The sequence below is a fragment of the Myotis nattereri genome, assembly GCF_964212035.1.
Source record: "Myotis nattereri genome assembly, chromosome: 7".
Classification (NCBI taxonomy): Eukaryota; Metazoa; Chordata; class Mammalia; order Chiroptera; family Vespertilionidae; genus Myotis; species Myotis nattereri.
The window spans coordinates 20,242,267-20,262,432 of record NC_138082.1 but is presented as its reverse complement, the minus strand read 5'-3'; the positions used below and the strand labels follow the sequence as shown (position 1 = coordinate 20,262,432).

Here is a 20,166-nt window from a genome sequence, read left to right as displayed (position 1 = left end):
GTAGCAGGTTTGATTTCCGGGCAGGGCACATACCTAGGTTGTGGTTTGATCCCCAGTTGAGGTGCATACGGGGGGCAACTGATCAATGATTCTCTCTCATATCGATGTTTCTCTCTCTCTTCCTCTCTCTCTAAAATCAATTAAAACATATCCTCGGGTGAGAATTAAAAAACAAAAAACAAAAAACCCCACAAGGAACCAGCTGCCATGAGCCGGAATCTCTCTCAGTAATTCTCCCCATTATCGTCTGTAAATACACTCTCACTTCTACACTTCTCTTCAAAAACCAACAGGTGCCATTTAAAAACATTTCTATTACAAAAGATTAAATCTTCACCCTGAAAAACAAAGGTTCATATGACATTGAAGCAGGTACAGAATCATCATCTTGCAAACAAGCCAGTATGCTCAGGGGAGTCTAAACACTGGGCTGGACTCTACTGTCCACCATGTTTTCTCTCTAGTCAAGGATGAGGTGCTCAGAATTACAACCAACCGAAATCAGTTCTGCTGATATTAGAATCATGTAAGGACACCACCCCAGACACAGTCATGAACTGAAATTCCTCTCTATAGCTACATTATCAGACATCAAAATTCCTGGGGAGGCAACACAGAACAAACCTCAGACAATGTGCAAGAAGCATATGATCCCATCAGGTTTCTCTCTGCTTTAACTTTAATGAACTGGATCCGCTGGGCTGTGACACCTCTGGGAGAAATACTACCCTTTTAGATCAGTGTCCCTTCTTCTTCCAAAACTGTAATATGTACTCAACTCTCATCTAGATAATAGATATTTTAGTGCAATAGTGACTAAAAGGAAAGTATTCGTATTGGCTAATTTTATTTGTTTAGCAAAAACTGATTGACAAGCTTCAGGCTAGGCCATGGTGCCCAGCTGCTGCGTCAAACGCCCGACTAGATGTTGCTGTAGATGTGGTTAACATTTACAATCAGCTGACTTGAAGTAAAGGTTCCTTCAATAATGTTGGTAGGCTTCATCCAATCAGTTAAAGGAATTCTGCCTGACGACTGTAAATAGAAATCCTGCCTGAGTTTCCAGCTTGTTGGCCTGCCCGACAAGTTTCAGATCTGCCAGCTTCCACAATCATATGAGCCAATCCCTTAAAATAAACCAATCTCCCTTCCACCACACACATTCTACTGGTTGCCTCTGTGCAGAGCCCTGAATGATACAACCCAGTTAGAGGGTGAAATATCAGCAAGCCATTGTATAAAGTAACAAACAGAAATAAAACACAGCCGCTGAATGACATACTCTCAAGTACTGGCAGCCTCACAGTACTGATTATGGCAGAGAGGGTGCAGACAACTCCTCCTGAGACAATCATCAGCATCTTAGAGTTTGCTTCTAAAATTCCAGCATATTATTTCCTGAAAGCAAAAGGCTTTTGCTAGGCAAAGTGCTTTAAAATATTCCTGCATATTTAGACTAACGGTTCTTCCAAACAACATTAGAGTTTCTACCAAATCACGTATAAAAATTCAAGGCGTTTTTGATTTGGCCTAAACTTAGCCGTAAGATGAGTATTTTTCCAGCCTTATTCCTGCCATTCCCTTAACAGATTCCTGTCTGCCACTCCAGACCAAGCTCTCCCTCCACGGGTATAGTGTTTTCTGAGTCTCACTGCCTCCCTCTGTTACCTGTAACTGCTCCTTTGAGTTTCAGAGGACAGGGGTGCTGTCTTACCACCCAGCACAGTGCCTAGCAGAGAGCAGAGGCTGAGGACACAACTGGCAGCGGCCAGGCGCTGTGCTGGCAGGACTGGGTCAATCAGTGACAGAAACTGAAGCAGAATGCTATGAACCGTACACTTTTGAGCTATTCAATTTAATTCCATTAAAATTTTATCAAAAACCTAGGTATAATGAAGGATTATTGACCTACATAGCCACACGTATTTGACTCATAGCCGAATCAGATTCGGTGCTCATACACAACAGGGAGAACTTGGCCTAACTATTTGTGTCAATACGAATCTCCTGGGTCTCACACATGGGGTCTTTTACTTACTGCAAACACCTAGATGTGCCTTATGCTAGAACACCAGTGTTTTGCCACCTTGCTGCAAAATTACAAATTCAAAACCATGCCTAGGACCCATCTCAGACAAAAAAGTATCTTGGGGGAGGGGTTTGGCCATCAGTATTATTTATAAAAAATAGCTCCTCAGGCGACCAATGTGTGGCCGGGATGGGGTCTAGGCTGAGCTTGGTATGCAAGCAAGCTTGGTATGCTGACTATGGACGTCAGCAGCTTTGGAGCTAGTGAAGCTGGGGTCACAGGAGAGTTCTGAAACATTACCACAGCCTACGGAACACTGAGTGGGATTATAATTTCTCCCAAAAGGACGCTGCAATTTGCCTGCTGACTGAATAAAAATGGGTACACTAAAAATATTTACCCTCAAAAAGGTAACTTCTCCCCTGACCAGTTTGGCTCAGTGGACGGAGCGTCGGCCTGCGCACTGAAAGGTCCCAGGTTCGATTCCGGTCAAGGGCATGTACCTGGGTTGCAGGCACATCCCTAGTAGGAGGTGTGCAGGAGGCAGCTGATCATTGTTTCTCTCTCATCGATGTTTCTAACTCTCTATCGCTCTCCCTTCCTCTCTGTAAAAAATCAATAATATATATATTTTTTAAAAAAGGTAACTTCTTCAAATAAGAATGGGTACTAAGAAAAGAACATTCACTGCAGTAACTGATCTAAAGACAGGAAGTACCTTTTTGGCTTCCTCAGCCGTGACAGAGCTTCCAGAGGCTTCATCTTTGGTGATCAGAGTAATTCCATCTAAAAAGTAATTCAGAGTAAAATCTAAGTACAGAATCAACCCCAGTCCCACCTTCCTTTCCACCATACCTCCTCACATTTAGAACTGGAGATCTTTAAAACTATGATTATGCTCTTCTCTGTAAGGAATATAAAACTATAAAGACACTTCATTCACATAGTTCCTTCCATCTTACATTACCCTTTCTCCTAGTTTTGCTTGTGTAAAATAAAAATCACATTGCAAATGCTCCGTGAAGCTTTCTTTGCTTAAATCCAGATAGAAATAATCTCTCTTTTGGAATTCTCAGATCATTTTGTTCATGCCTTTGAAATGGTTCTCATCATATCTTACCCTGTATAACTATTTGTATAAATTTCATCTCTCCTACTGGGATGCTACACTTTTCTCTAAGGCAGGTTTTACTCATCTTTATATTCCCCTCAATGTAGTACACAGCAGAAACTCAGTAAATAAGTGATAACTGAATGACTGTATACTTTGGTACCCAATATGGGAATCTGCAGACATTTTGACTTCCAGGAGTGTTACTGGCTATTGATGGAACGGCAGGAAGGCCAAGGTCGGGAGGAAACATCTCTTACAATGGCTGTCTATCATTTAGCACAGCACATCAATTTTAGCTCAGTGAGAGCAAACCAAGGAGAGAAAATCTACCCTTTAGTTTTCTTTTCTTCCTAAGATTTTCTCCTCTCTCAAATGGCTGATGCGTGAAATACTTTCAGAAAAGCACATGCATTTAATATCCATTTGTACCTAGAAATGGCACAAGTCATGTGTATTCTCTCAATAGGATATAAGCTCTCAGAAAATATGTATCTTGTGTACATCCTGTAAGTTTCTTTTCAGCAAACAATATGCTGGAGGCATTCAATAAATACCAAAACCAATCTCTTTCATCTACCAGGTCGGCAGCAGAGACACAAGAGTGATTTGAGGAAGCCCCATTTGCCACCTATTCTAATTGCTTTTGGTCCCCAGTGTAGAAGTTAAAGGGCTGAGAAATGAACTGTCAGGGAAATGGTTGCCTGTGTGATGAAAAGCTGCCCGTTAGAAGCTGGATAGATAGGTATGTAACTCCTTCCCACAGAAATGCACATAAAGCCAGGCTGAAAGTAATTCTGGGGCCCTATTTCAAGTGAAAAGTTTCATACTTTTTAACATCATTGTTTTTAATAGCTTGTACAGAGTACTTGGGCTCTGAAAAAAATATCAAGTCTGCTTAAAAAAATGGGCAGAGGGCATGAAGAAAATCAAACACAAAGCTACCTTCTTTCTAGGTTTAATTTGCATTGGCCACTGTAAATAAGTGAGGAACTGAGTAGCCACATTGGTGCATGAAGATGCTGGTCTGCTGCTATGAGAAGCCCAAGAACATGGTAATGAAAAGTATAGCAGGTGAGGCCAAGGAAGTGCCGTGGGTCCAGCAGGACTAAAAGTATCTCAGAGTCTGGGGGAGAGGGCAATTCTGCCCTCACAGCTTCTTTCCTCTAACACAGTGGTTCTCAACCTGTGGGTCGCGACCCCTTTGGGGGTCGAACGACCCTTTCACGGGGTCACGTAAGACCATTGGAAAACACATATATAATTACATATTGTTTTTGTGATTAATCACTATGCTTTAATTATGTTCAATTTGTAACAATGAAATTGGGGGTCACCACAACATGAGGAACTGTATTAAAGGGTCGCGGCATTAGGAAGGTTGGGAACCACTGATCTAACAGAAAGGTGTGATCTTTGAAACGGGTCAGGCTACAGTTTCATGTGGGACTTACATGTATACTTATTATTTACCTCTTTGTATTTAGGCTTATTGAATTATGTTTTTAGTTCATTGAATCCTGAGCTGTTCCCAAATACACATCAAAACTCACCACACAACACAATTTATATATTAGAATTTGTATTTATATTTAGAAAAAATAGCATCAATATTTGAAGAAAATGATAGCTTACCCTGAATGATGATTTCCCAGAAATGATTTAATTGTTTAATTTCCACTTTCTCTCGAAGGTCTTTCAGGAAATTGTTAAAGTGCTGATCTTCTGAAAACTGTAGGGGCAAGTCAGAGCAATGTAAAAATGAGTCCCCCCCAGGCCAAAGTACTATATATACTGAATTAGTCATTTATAACAGATAGTACATATATTACAATTATACATATATGTGTATATTTATAGATATTAAATATATGTTATATATTTTTATATAAATATTAAATATACATAATATATGTGTAATATATATATTTCTTTGGTAAATGGAAAACTGTTATTTCCAATTTCAACTTTGTTTGATAGGAACCTGAAATCTTTCCATCTGTGGAAGGTACAGAACCTCCCAGAGCCACATAGTTTTTTAGTGGCCTGGTACTTTGTTTTTTACCCTTTAATATAGACATATTCAAAAAAAAATAGAGAATAACTCATTGAACACTCATATACCCATCACCCAGCTTCAACAATTATCAGCTCGGCCAATCTTCTTTCATCGATACCCCCACCTTCTCCCACAACTCTGACTGTTTTGAAGAAAATTTCCATCATATTATTTCATCTATAACTATTTCAATACACAATAGCTAAAATATATAGATTCTTTAAAATGTATTCATAAAATTTAATAATAACTCCTTAATAGAAGCAAATAACCAGTCAGTATTTAAATTTCCCCAATTATTCCATAAAACATTCAAAACATTTTTTTTTTTACAATTAGAAATGTCTTTACATTAAGACTGATATAATTTTAAAGTCTCTTTTGATTCTCCTCCAACTCTTTTTCTATTTTTCCTTGTTTTTTTTTGTTTTTATTTTTTTAAAGAAATCTATCACCGGGTACTTTTAAGGACAAGTAGTGGCAGGAGTACATAGAAATGTCGTCAGATGCTATCTAGCCCGGGGGAGCAGTGTTACTTAAAAAGCAGTATTTTTTTTACTGCCTTTTTCCACCTAATGAAATCTTTCTCCACCTGACTGAGTCACCCCTACCTTCTTCTGATTCTACTCTGCCAAAAGTTTCTCTTTTATTTGTAGGGCATTTGGGTCACCTGCTACTAAATTTCTTATTCTATTCTAACTGTAACCATTTTCCCATTTCTTATTCTTTGCAAGTGTCTAAACTATTCAAGAATCATACTGCTCATTCATTCAGCAAATATTAATTAGTACAAGATGTAAGAACTATAATTGTGCCTGCTTTTATAATTTAAACTTGCTTATTCTTGCCTAGAGTTTATGTATAAAAGCTTGGAAATAATTTGGAAGAATTTTGAAGTGTTTTATAAACATTTCCACTTAAACACACCAACAAAAACCCACACAAAAGGCAGGATAGGGGTACTGAGTAATTAATTTTCAGTGTTCTTTTATGCCCTGGCATTCAGATCCCTACTCCTGTCTTCATAAAATCCTTCTCAATAATTACACAACATATATTTCCCATCAATATCCTTAAATAATTAGTCCATCCTTTACAATAATGACTGGACCACTAGGGGTACAATGGAACTCTCCTGTTTGCCTAATGGGAACCATACAGCCAAGGCTATAACAGAACAAAAAGCTCACTCCCAGGGATAAAACATTCTACTCTTCCACCCATCCCTATTCCCCCTCAGAAATGACACTGACAGTAGGATGAGTTAGTCATCTCCACTTCTCTTGGCATACATTGCTATTCATAGTGAGACTGACTGTTTCCAAAGCCCAGGCTTATTTGTGGGGTGCTATATGTGTCTCCCCTGTGATGATGGCCAACGGTTTTGGGTAAGGAGACAGGCTAGGATAGCATTACCTGAATGGCTTCTTCCCGGAAGGCTTTGATGCAGTCCATGCTCTTCATAAAATATGGTGTTTCATTAGTATCCAAAAACTGTTCAATGTGACTTATTAGCTGGCGACTCGCTAGAACACAAGACAAGTTTTATTTTTCTCTATTCAAGTGATGCTTGTTAGAGAGAATATATCCGTCTGTGTGGCTATCTTCTTTTCTGGAGATGCAAAATGCTGATTCTAGATGTCTTTATTTGAAAAGTTTGGGTAGAACTTACTAATATTTGTCAAGAAATAAAATTTAATTTCTAAAATGCTTAGAATTATAGCTAAATGTTCCAACTGGGACTTCAAATACTAAATTGTTGGGTTTTTAAAAAATTATTGGTTTTGCTTTTTATTCTCCCTTCCCTAGAATTTATGAACCATTGGGTTAATTTAAAACTGTCTTTCCAAATATATTTATAAAAGATAGGTCCTCTAGTCCCTCCCTAATTACACTTAAGATAAATGTCAAACAGTGCAAGAGAGTGGAAAATAATGAGGCAGGGACACCTCATCTTCTAATCCCAGGTCAAATTGGAAAAGACTGGCCTTGTCTTAATTTAATAATATCCTCTGGAATGGGAAGTCATTGCTATATATCTTCTGCCCTCAGCTGAACCCAAATAACCTCTATGCTGCTCAGCAGTCTACAAGCCATAATAAACACTTAATAAACAATGACTCAGCCAGCAATGTCAGAAATGCTACAGAAAGAGAAAACACATTAATGTTATCATTTCTAAGGCGGATTGCAATTTGGGGCTGCCTTACAAACAAACAATTCTTCAGTATAAAAGCAGAGAAAAATAGAAAAACAACGTCATCAGGAAACTTAAGTTGCTGAGCAGATCAAAACTGACCCTTATGATCTGCGCAGAAGAACAAACTACGGAGACATGCACCTTCATGGCCTAACGGCTCCTTCTCACTCACCCCTGAAACCATTCCCTAGGGCTGCTCAGCACTATATGCTGAATGGTCAAGATGTTCTAAGACTGCGTGTCTGCTGTGGTCATGGCCTCATCTGAGCACTCTAACAGTTATGAATGTGTGCATACAATACTAATGAAAAGTACTTTCAAGGCTCGCCTATAAGGGCCACTAACTGAATCACAGTGACCTGACCAATGCTAGACACCTTATGAAAGTCAGGAAACTCAGTGCCACCCACTTATTTCCTAAGGCTCTTGCAGCAGGTGGAAAGGATTATAAACTAAAGTATTTTCCAATATAAAAATTTTGCAGCAGGAGAAAATATGCCCAGGAACCATTTCATCTCTTCTACCAACCAGGAGATTATGATCTCCATTATAATAAAGTACTTAACAAACTTGAGGGATTAAGGAAACACTTCCTTGGAATCTTTACCAATGTATTCTGCAGCAGTAAATTAATATCCAACAGCAATTTGAAGGAGAGAAAGAACGCTTGGATGGGTCTTTTTAAACAAGGTAAACAATACTACCCTGATTAGTAGGCACAGCAGAAAACCATCGACAGAAGCTCAAAGCAACAAAAGCTATCTCCCTTTTGCAGCTTGTTAAGGTGAAGGAACAAATGTTTGATATTTCCTATTCCACTTAAAGCAGGCTTCTTTATCAGACAGTTTGATATAAAGTTCATTCAGAGTTATATATCTGGGCACAAACAAGAGTCTTTCCAGGTCAATGGCAGTAATCCCAGAGATTCCAAGTTTCTCATTTCCTTTGAATGAGAACGAGGGATCTTTCACGCTATAATGTAAATGTTCCTCTATGCTTGATTTAGTGATCATTTTCATTAATTTAACCTGGTATATATTTATTGTGTAACTGTTACATGTAAGACACTATGCTATGGTCTGTGGAAGATTCAATTAAGTTGAAGATAAGATTCTTGCTTTTGAGGAGTTCCCACTCTAGAAGAGGATATAATACACATACACAAAAACAACAGGCGGTAAAAGTGAAGAATGTTATGGGAACATATCAATTGATTTGAATTTTTAAAAATTCATGAATTAACATTTTTTTTTGTTTAGCTGGCAATGAAAAACAAAATTTAGTTGTCATATAGGAGAAAACAGACTGAGCAAAAGTTGGAAGAACAGAGGTGGGAAAGCACATGTTATGTTTGAAGAAAACAAATGATTCAGTATATGGAGTCCATGGACAGACATACAGGAAGAAACAAGAGGAAAGGGAGCTGATGTAGGAGGCTGAGAAGAAAAGGACAGGAGATGGATAAAAAACAGGAGGCTATCGTGTCACAAAGACTAAGAGAAGAGAAGCTTGGCAGAGCAAGGTTGTCTGCTGTGTCATAAGGTATTACATAAATAATGTTACATACTATCCTATCTAATAAAAGAGAAACATGGTAATTGGCGTACGACCGCTACCCTTCCCATTGGCTAATCAGAGAGATATGCAAATTAACTGCCAGCCAAGATGGCGGCCGGCAGCCAGGCAGCTTGAAGCTAACATGAGGCTTGCTTGCTTCAGTGACGGAGGAAGCCAAGTTCCCTGCCTGCCACTGCCGGCCTCTGAGCTTGCAGTTTGAAACATTGTTACAAATATAGAATCTAAACAAACTCCAGTGCCGGGGTCCAACCCCAGCGGGTCCAGGGGTCCCCAAAGGTGTGGACGGAGTCGGCGAAGAAGGAATGACACGGAGACAGTGTTCAGTTGATCAGCAGCCTAGCCAAGATCTCCAGCCAGGATCTCCAACCAAGTTCTGGTCTGGATCTCCAGAGAGGTTCTGCTTAGGATCTCCAGCCAGGTTCTGTGTCCATGTTCTCTTGCTAGGTTCTCCAGGTTCTCCAGCCAGGTTCTGTATCCATGTTCTCTTGCTAGGTTCTCCAGGTTCTCCAGCCAGGTTCTGTAGCCATGTTCCCTCGCTAGGTTCTCCAGCCAGGTTCTGTCGCCAGGTTCTAGTCAGGTTCTCTTGCCAATTTCTGTAGTCAGGTTCAGTCCAGGATCTTTTGCCATGTTCTCTCCAGCGAAGTTCTTCTGTCTCTAGCTTCTGTGTAGGTTCTGTCTTCTAAGTTCTGTGTTCTAAGCTCTGTCTTCTAAGTTCTGAGTCTTGCTGTCTTGTTACATCTGTATTTATACCAGTTGATTCAATCCTATCAATCTCTATTACAAAGGTTAGGGCGTTTCTTATCTCCATTCCAGGGAGTAAAGATTATGTAGCTTAAGCATGATTGTTCGCAGTTAAAGTGATTAATTACCCACCTGGCACTTAGTTAAGAGGTTTTATTCCCTCCCTAACTTCAGGGGAAAATCCCTACCTGGGGAAACAACCTTTCTCAGAGACCTTGGTTAAAACACATAGTGCCAAGAAGGTGAGCAAACATATTAAGAACAGTATGCCATATATGCCAGGTCCCTTGAAACAGCAAGGATGGACTGGCTCCCGGCACTCCAGAAACCTGCTTTCAGCCAGCTGGGATCTCAGAGCTGGAGTTGAAAGATTGTTACAAATATAGAATCTAAACAAACTCCAGAAACCTGCTTTCAGCCAGCTGGGATCTCAGAGCTGGAGTTGAAACATTGTTACAAATATAGAATCTAAACAAACTCCAGAAACCTGCTTTCAGCCAGCTGGGATCTCAGAGCTGGAGTTGAAACATTGTTACAAATATAGAATCTAAACAAACTCCAGAAACCTGCTTTCAGCCAGCTGGGATCTCAGAGCTGGAGTTGAAACAATGTTTCGATTATAGAACCCAAACAAACCAAATACCTGCTTTCAGCCAGCTGGGATCTCAGAGCTGGAGTTGAAACAGTGTTTCAATTATAGAACCCAAACAAACCAAATACTGGCTTTCAGCAGCTGAGGCCTCAGAGCTGGAGCCAAGCCTCAGAGCTAAAGCTGGCCCAGAATAAAAAGAAAAAAAAAGAAAAGAAGGAGCGGTTGGGAGCTTCAGTCACCCACCAGCCTGAAAACGGCCCTCAGCCCCTCACCCAGACTGGCCAGGCACCCCAGTGGGGACCCCCACCCTAAAGGGTGTGTGACCAGCTGCAAACAGCCATCAGCCCCTCACCCAGGCTGGCCAGGCACCCAAGCGGGACCCCCATCCTGATCCAGGACACCCTTCAGGGCAAACCATCCGGCCCTCACCCGTGCACCAGGCCTCTATCCTATATAGTAAAAGGGTAATATGTCTCCCAGCACCGGGATCAGCGGAGCCGTGAGGCCTCCCGGCACCAGGATCAGCATGACAGGGGGCAGTGCCCAAACCCCCTGATCGCCCTGCGGCTCTGTGTGTGACAGGGGGCGGGACCACAACCTCCCTATCCACCCTGCTCTGTTCGTGACAGGGGAAGGCGCTCCAACCCCCTGATCGGCCCTGCTCTGTGTGTGACAGGGTGCGGTGCCCCAACCCCCCCCCCCCACCCCCCCCACGGGCCCTGCTCTGTGTGTGACAGGGTAGAGCCATAACCTCCCCATCGGCCCTGCCCTGAGTGTGACAGGGTGCGGCGCCCCAACCCCTTGATCCGCCCTGCTCTGTGAGTGACAGGGGGGAGCTCCTCAACCCCCTGATGGGCCCTGCTCTGTGCGTGACAGGGGGGAGCTTCCCAACCCCCTGATCGACCCTGCTCTGTGCGTGACAGGGTACGGAGCCCCAAGCCCCCTGATGGGCCCTGCTCTGTGAGTGACAGGGGGCAGCGCCCCAACCCCCTGATCGACCCTGCTCTGTGCGTGACAGGGTACGGAGCCCCAACCCCCCTGATGGGCCATGCTCTGTGAGTGACAGGGGGCAGCGCCCCAACCCCCTGATTGGCCCTGCTCTGTGCGTGACAGGGGGTGGCACCGCAACCTCCCCATCGACCCTGCCTTGAGTGTGACAGAGGGCGGTGCCCCAACCCCCCATCGGCCCTATCCTGAGCATGACTGAGGGTGGCACGGCAACCTCCCGATCCGCCCTACTCTGTGCACGACAGGGGGCGGCGCCCCAACTCCCCAATCGGCCCTGCTCTGAGCCCGACCAGGGGCTGCACCTAGGGATTGGGCCTGCCCTCTGCCACCCAGGAGCAGGCCTAAGCCAGCAGGTCGTTATCTCCCGAGGGGTCCCAGAGGGGCCCCAGACTGCGAGAGGGCACAGGCCGGGCTGAGGGACTGCCCCCCCCCCCCGAGTGCACAAATTTTTGTGCATGGGGCCTCTAGTCTGTATATATAAAAGCCCAGCTACCATTACAGTGGAAGGACCAGTCATTATGATGCTCACTGACCACCAGGGGGCAGACGCTCAATGCAGGAGCTGCCCCCTGGTGGTCAGTGTGCTCCCACAGTGGGAGCACCACTCAGCCAGAAGCCAGGCTCACGGCTGGGGATCGCAGCTGTGGTGCGCAAGCCTCTCCCACCTATGGCAGGTGCAACCCCCAGCAAACAGGCTGCAGACCCAATGCCCGGGTGGTAGGGGTGTAGCCAGAATGACCATAGATGAGCTACTGCTGGCCCCTGGAATTTTCCCTTTAAACCCCGCAGCTGCCTATTGCCCTCTGGGTCTCCAGATGCGGGCTTGGGAAAAACCCACAGAGGCGCATCACGCACATACTGCCTGGGCCTGCCCGGGCCAGGAGTTGCGTGGAAAAATCACCCCCTATACCCTGCAGGTACAATCTACTGTGAACAAATGCAGCATGGAACGTTTGTGCATGACCGGGATGACCTTGATACTGATGCCGGCCCCCTGTAACTCCCCCTCAGGCATCAGGGCCAGGCTCCACCCCTTAGCTATTGGATGCGGAACTGAAATACTAAGAACACGCCTTACTCCGGACCACAATCCACCTCTCCCTCCTTCCTTCCTACCACCCCCAGATGCCGCTTCCAAGCCAGACTGGTCCCCACCTCGAGAGAGAGTCTGGGGGGAAAAAGTGAGAAAATCCCAATCTGATGAGCGGTCTCCCACGCATGTCCTCGGCGGAGCCCATCGCACCCTTCCTGGGCCTGGCCTGCATCCAGGCTCCGCCACTCCCCTCAGATCCCCAGTGGCTCCGGCAGGCAGGCGCAGATGGACCCCCTGCCCGCACCCCTTTGTGCTGGTACCCGTTCCAAGGACGCCCACAGCTCAGCCAGAACTTGCTGTGAGGCACATAGCCCACAAACCTACAGGTACAATCTCCGGGGAATGGATGAAGCACAGACACTCCAAGTAACAGGGATGAGCCTAATATTGCTGCTGGGCTCCTGGAACTCTGCCTAGGGCATCCAGATCAAATCTCATCCCTTACCTATTCCCAGGAGCTACAGAGGAAGGCAGCAATATAAAAGTAGCCACAAGGTGGCGACTGACAATTGGGATAAAAGTCAGAGAGATGGATCTGAAGGGTGGGGCATGGGCGAGAGATCACCCCGCCCTCCAAGATCCCCAACTTTGTATTGTTCACCTCCGAGCGGCTCTTATCTGGCTCTGTGCAGTGGAAAGCGTCCAGCACAGCCCAAGGTGTTCACTGGGGACCTCCCGGCCAGCAAGGCGTGAACCTGGTCACAGAAGGGACATTTGGAAATACTTTTTCAGGAAGCTGCCAGGAGGAGGACAGACTCCCCACATGACTTCCCAGTGGGTCAGGGGTGGTGGAAAGTCTCCGGGCACATGGGCCCAGGCTCTCGATTTCCTTTCAATGTGCACAAATCCATGCACCAGGCCACTAGTTATAACATAAAGACTGCAAGGAAAGAGTAGATGGGATTAAGGACTGAAACTTACAGAGTCCTCAGACCCAGGAGTCTATGCAGCAACTAAACAGATGCTGAACTGCTTTGCAAAAACACAACTTTCTGACCCATTTTATCTTGAAGCATGATGGAACACACATACACACACTTGCCATCTTACAGAGAAAAATATCCAAAAGCAAAAAAATAAAATAAAATAAAATAAAATACTCAAAAGACACTAAAATAAAGCAAATACAAATGCCAACAACCCATTTGCAATAATGATAGGGGACAGAAGGAATTCAAAGAAAAGAAAGTAGATATGTCAAGACTCAGTTTCTATTTGAGTGAAGTTTTCAAGTATTTGTGGGCTTATCTGGACATCGTTTTCTTGTTTGCATATTAGACTGTTCTATGCTTTCCTCCAGAAGGTTCAAGAACACAGATAAACATAGCCAAACTTTTGACAGACCCAATGATTACAAAGAACCAAATTTTGCCCTCCTAGAAACAATCGGTCACACAGTCTGAGCATCTGACCCATGGTTCTGAATTCTGTCCCTCTCCCTAGACTATTTTGAGTTTGCTGGCTATAATGAATCATTTGACACTAGCAAATACATATGATGCTTTAATATAATGAGTATGAGACTGGGATGTGGACAACAGGCTTCCCTTCCCAAATATAGTGGCATTTCATATTTTCCTGTCACTTTTAATAAAAGTAAAATTCAGAAAAGGCTAAAAATAATATCTCTCTCTGGCTAAATTATGCTTTGACTCCTTCTTCCTTCCCATCCCACAAAAAGGAAATGCTGATCATAGGGGGTTTTTTCTCTGCTTCTACATCAATTATAGGGCTAAGGAATAGTCTGTCAGTCTTCCTACTCAGTAAATCACACCCCCAATTATTACCAAAATGCTTTTCAGAATTAGTCAAAGGCTCAGTAACACTCATTAGCAGCTAATATAAAAAATGGCCATCGCAAGGGCTATCCATCATAGGATACCAAGACAGACAAGAGCCGTCTTTTATCTCAATGAGTCTTCAAAATCATAATGTCTATTCTGAATTTCAAAAATGTCTGTTTTGGATTTTGAGGTTTTAAATATGGGCATTATATATAAACCCAGCATCTTATATGAGTACAGACTGTTGATACACAAAATCAGTTTCAAAACATTAATACTGTAGTGTTATATTAAAATGCTATCCAGATTCAGAAGGGTTATGTAAGAGGAAGTTTTCTTGTTTAATCTGAAATGTATGTTCTGCTTCTCTAGAGAAAACATTCAACACCATCCAAAGGCCCATACACTGAATCACCTCTCTTCTTGCTGTACAGTCACAAGGACCAAAACACCCGGGGGCCACACACTTGTTGGCCTCTGACTTTACATTCACTCACCACCTCTGCCTTCTGCCAAGATGTTTCTAACAAAGTGAAAGGAAGTCATTTATCGTGGATTTCTTCCCTCCATCAGTCAGAGCCACAAAAGCAGTAGGTTCACTCATCTGTCACACACTACACATAAAGGACTAGAAACCTATTTCAAATGATTTTGCTGAACCCAAGCATCATTCAAGATGTTTCCCAATTTAATTCTTCTCATCATCTAAATGCCTCACGTGAATTTTGCTTATTGAAGAAGTACACATTTTTCAGTCAGCAGTTAAATCATTTTTAAATGTTAAGAACAGATTTACATAACCAAGTACAAGACAACTTTATAAACAGAATGAAAAAGTGACAATAAAAGTCAAGCATCTAAATCAAATAAGTACCTGGTTAGGTCAGTCATTAAGAGAATAAAAGGAAACATTATCCATCAGCAAATAAAACTCTAAGCAAGTAGTCCAATCTGCCACCAATTAAATCTATATGTAAATTACAGTCACTGTTTTAAACCAGAAACTTACAAGAAACATATGCCTGATAAGAAAATGGGTCTCTTTTAACACAGGCAACTAAAACAGAAATGGATCACAAACAGGCTTCTTTATGTCTCTTTACTATAGGATATACACTGGCCACTGTGGCTAGAGGCTGTGTCAGGACCCAACAAGAAAAATAGAAATCACTGAATATTTAACTAAGAAGGTTTAATGCAGGCAACTGTTACACAGGTAATGAAAAGCTGTAATGCCAACTGAGAATGGTGCTACAACCCAAAGATTAGGAACAGCAAGTAGCCTTAGCACCCCTCTGGCAGTGTGTGGAAGAGGAGGAGAGGGAAGCAGGGGGAGAAAAAAGAAAGAAGGGTGTACCTAGGCCCCAGGGGCCTGGTCCAATGGGAGCCAAAACCATGGAGGACTGAAGATGCTACCTAACACATAAGAAAGAAAGGAATACCCTGACTCCCCCCTCCCTTTTTACTTCCCACCAGGGTCTTCCACTGGCTGAACCCAGTAGGAAACCAGTAGATGTGGAAGCCTGGGAAATGCAACCTGCTCTTCCTTACTCCTCCCCCATCTGGTGCACAGGGAAAGGGCGAGAAGTGGACCTAGGAGCTAGGGGTACAATGTGTTACTATAAACCTATAGAGATGGACACCCCATTTAATGCACTGAATATTTCCAGGAGATAGAAATTAACAAGGTATTCTTTAAGTAATAAGGGAAGATAAAGTGTATAGACTTTTTTCTTTCTTTCTAGCAAGGTAGGATACAATGAAATTTAGTTAAGAAGTTATTGAAAAGGTTCACAAGCATATTTAAAGCTTTCCTCAGCCATTTAAATATTTCTACGAAAACAGTTATATAAAAAATATGACTTTCATTTCTACCTCAACATCTTTAGAGCTACATATGCTTCCCTTTCCTCCAGGTTTAACATTTGAAGCACAGCAGAGTTGCCACACTGTGTAGACTATGATGATAAACCAGAGGAACTAGAAGTGACTGAATCTTCTTAGGGTGTCATGTCCTTTTGGACGTCAAGTGTATTATTTCTTCTAAAAATTTAAGTACAAAAAGGAGGTATCTAAATATTTTCCCTCTAAATAACAAAAGATCTGCCAATTTGTTTCTTAAATATCTTTCTGCTTCCATTCCAAAAGAGTTCAGATCTAAGACCCAGGAATGTTTGCCTCCTTGGTCTGGTATTCTTGTTTTTCGTTTTTGTAGTCTTTAATGAAAGCCTTACTGGGGAAAAAGAAGTCACTGGGTGGCAACAAAAGAAACTGAGAACTAAGAAAAAAGTAGAAGCTTTTTGAACCTGAAAAGGATATTCAAATGTTGTCTTGTTTTAAAGTAGCTGGCCTGTGAAGGTGACACGGCTCTGACCTGCTCTTTGCCTCTCGCCTGTCCTTCCTCCTTTCAGAAATTGTTCTGTCAGACTCCAGCCCGACTTCCTCACCTGCCAGGCAGGAGTCTGTGGATACCACACAGAGAGCACCATAGCCATCATATTATACATGACCAGCGGTACAGGAAATTGAACTGCTGACCACCTCCACAGTACAGGTACAGCCCTGGTTATTATTTTTTTCTTACCAATAACTAAAAAACTCAATTAAAACCTCACCATTTAAACTCCACAAGTTCAATTACAGCCCATTTTTTCATGCTTAACGATTTTCTCATTAAATGCTGTAATTTCTTACAAATTGCACTAATAAAAGTTAAGTCCTGCTGAGTGTTTCCCCCCTTGGTAAATGCAGCCTTTTCATTGATGTGTTAAATTAAAACCCCAGGCACAAGGAGCAGAGTAAATGCAAAGTCTTTATTGTCAGAATCCACTCCTGCAGACTACGAGTTCTCTGTTTTATTTTTGTTTTTATTTGAACTGTGAGTCTCTTGGTCTTAGCATACTCTAAAAAATAGGTGATGGTGTAAGCAATTGAGAAAGTAGAGAAACGGCATCCAGTTAGGCTACTGGTTGTAAGCCCACTTCATATAAGAGAACATTATGACAAGTCTTTTTCATTCTGTATGAATAATATTTCTCATCTTAAATAACTTGGTGAATAAGACCAGATCTGTTCCCAAGTCAGCGGGAAAATTTTATTTCCTGGCCAGTGGGTGGGTTCCATGACATTCTATGGTCTTTAATTTTGTATTAAAAGCATTCAATCTAACCATTAAAGACCCACTGCACATGTCCCACAAAACCTGAAGATTATCAATTAACATTTACAGGGCATATAGCAGTTAACTAAAGACCAAAGAAAATCCACTCTAGTGTAACTAATTCCCCCAATCCAGAAAGGAATGCACTTACAGTACAAAACTGGGACATGAGGCTAAGAAAGAAACTAAAGGAAGAGCTTTTCATCAAATGAGAAGGTGATTTCTTCAGCTTGTTTATGTAATGCATATCGCATATGCTTGAAAGTATGTGGTGGGGGTGGAGGTAGGAAGTAGAGAAGGCAGACAAAGAAGGTCTCCACAATTTTCTAATGTCCTAGAATTCTAAAACTTGGCAAAGCTCAGTAAAATAAAAGTGATATAGAAGAATTAAGAACCTCACCATCTAAACCTGATCCCATTCCAGATGGGCAGTAGGAGGGAGGCAGAATGCAAGATGACAGTGTTTGGTACTATAGAAAGTCTACAGTATCTGTCTAGCTTCATACCTGAGTGGATGTCATCAGGCTAATGCAGAAAGTAGCAGAAAAAAACAAGTAGCCATAGTAACAGTGCAGCCAAGAAGAGATGCTCTGGAACAGGAGACCAATCTGGCAATGGGCTCCAATTAAAAGCTGGTAATTGAATGAAACTGAAATTCATGTATTAGTTGAAGAGCTACAGTGAATGATGAGTCAGACTCCTCAGCAAGGAAAGAAGCAGGTGGCCACTGACTGACTGTGCTGTCGTGGATGATGGAGGAGCAGGAGGCGGCACACAATGCTTTATGAGACCTCAAAAATGTGACTGATTCCTTAAAGGAAATATCAAGTAGCAGAAATTTTAAAACAACTGTACTCCATGTGGTAAATCTTTTTAAAAAATTATAAATAATGAGGTCCAGTGTTTATATAGTACCTTTCCTTTAAAGGACCTCCTCAGATCCCTTTTTCCCCTTTAATTTTTCCCTCTATCTTTTTCTGGTTTTGTGAAGAACGTTACATATTGTAAAGCTCAAAATATAGACATGTTATTTTTCTCTACTTCTTTGATGGGGCTAAAATTTATGAATTTATCTTACCTGAGAATTAATTCTGCTGTAATTCAAAAATTCAAATTATTATTATTCCCAAGCATTGCTTTGTTAAAATCAACAATGGAAACAAACAAAAAAATTACTATTAGCCAGAAGTACTTAGAAAATAAAAACAGATGGAGGTTATTTGACAGCACACTAGCAGCAGCATCTTTGATAATGAGTCATACTACAATAAAACTACTACTCGGTATTGGCATCCTAGGGTATGTAAACTCTTAAATCACAAGCATCTCTTTAGAATGGGATTTGGGAGTGAGGAAAAAGAATGGAGCTTTGTGGAAGGAATATCATGAGCAAACATACAGAAGCAGGAAAGCCAATGTTACAAGGGTATTAGCAGGAATACAATTTGGTTTGGGTTCAGGGTTCACAAAGGGGAACTGTGAATAGATCTGGAATGGCAGGGTGGTACCCCATCGTGGAAAGCCTAGAATGGGGCATTAATTTTAAAGACATGGGAAATAATTAAAAAGGGATGACCCATAATCAAATTTGTGCTATAAGAAGCTAAATCTATACAATATATAGGATGAGTTGAATGAGAACAATTCCAAGGATAATTAATATAGAAGAATGCTGTAGCTGTCCACTGTGAAGTAATGAAACCTGAATTAGAAGAGTGGTAGTTAGGATGGAAAGGAAGAGAGAGATCTAGAAAATGATGAGAAATTAGAAGAGAATTAGAAATGGGTACAAAGTAGTCAGAAATGATCAACAGTAAATGGGAACGGGGGGCAGGGCGGGGGAGGGTCCCAAAATGTACTGCCAATGGCCATAACCTCAATTTACCATATCCTAAAGCAGCGGTCAGCAACCGGTGGTCCGCGAAGTCCAAAAGGCTGGCGACTGCTGGTTGAAGAAAATCTTTGGAGCAGCAGTCGGCAACCGGTGGTCTGTGAGGTCCGAAATTGGCGACCGCTGCCCTAAAACTATTAACCATCTTGACTAAAATAGGGAGCATTAACAGGGTTATCCTTATGAAGAAAGAGTAAGAAAGAAAGGTAGGAAATGTGTGTATCAGGAGGCTTTGGAAGAGAGGGGGACAATGAAAGCGGAGACTTCCCCCTTTTAACTTTATGTGTAACCTGTATTACTACTTTCTTTCCCAATGAGCACATACTTATTTTTTTAATGAGGAGAAGCCACAGGAGCAATTAAATCATCTTGTGACATGTAAGAGGCTATTATATAAGTAGACAATAAAGAACTGTTTCTATTTCTAGTGAGTCCTAAATGGAAAGACATTTTTCATGGGTTGGTATTTATTAATGGTGAAGCTCAAAATACTTGTAGTTCATTGATCTTTTTCTTTCATTCTTTCTGAACCACTTACTTTTTTCTGTTTATTACTCATATACTTAATGGGTAGTATTAAAAAGGACCTTAGAAATTATCTAATTTCACCCACTGTTTTCAGGAAAGTCTACCAATTTTAACCAGTTTTGCTATAGGCAAATTTTATTTTTGGATTGTAGATTCAACCCTCCCTGTAATTAAACACATTTAAAATTTCAATATATGAGTCTTGCTGACTGCATTATAGTCCATCTAAGGAGTAATTAGAAATGGGAACAATTACAGGACAATCCAACCTTAGCTATTCCATATACCTTCTTCTCAGTGTATTAGATAAATAATGAATCAAACAAAATAAACCCTGAGAAATGGCACCAAAGAAGAAACAAATGAAAGGAGGGAATAATGAATCTAAAATT

General features: G+C 41.9%; 1 protein-coding gene across 2 annotated transcripts in view; it reads right to left on the bottom strand.

Moving 5' to 3' along the window:
- XRCC5 (X-ray repair cross complementing 5) overlaps positions 1-20,166 on the bottom strand; it is an 81,801-nt gene that overhangs the window by 5,733 nt on the left and 55,902 nt on the right. For both annotated transcript variants that reach the window (XM_081095419.1, XM_081095420.1), the window contains exons 17-19: positions 6,616-6,725; positions 4,776-4,872; positions 2,748-2,815 (exon numbers count right to left, since the gene is read on the bottom strand). In XM_081095419.1, the coding sequence (XP_080951545.1) occupies positions 2,748-2,815; positions 4,776-4,872; positions 6,616-6,725 (275 nt within the window). The remainder of the gene's footprint in view (positions 1-2,747; positions 2,816-4,775; positions 4,873-6,615; positions 6,726-20,166) is intronic.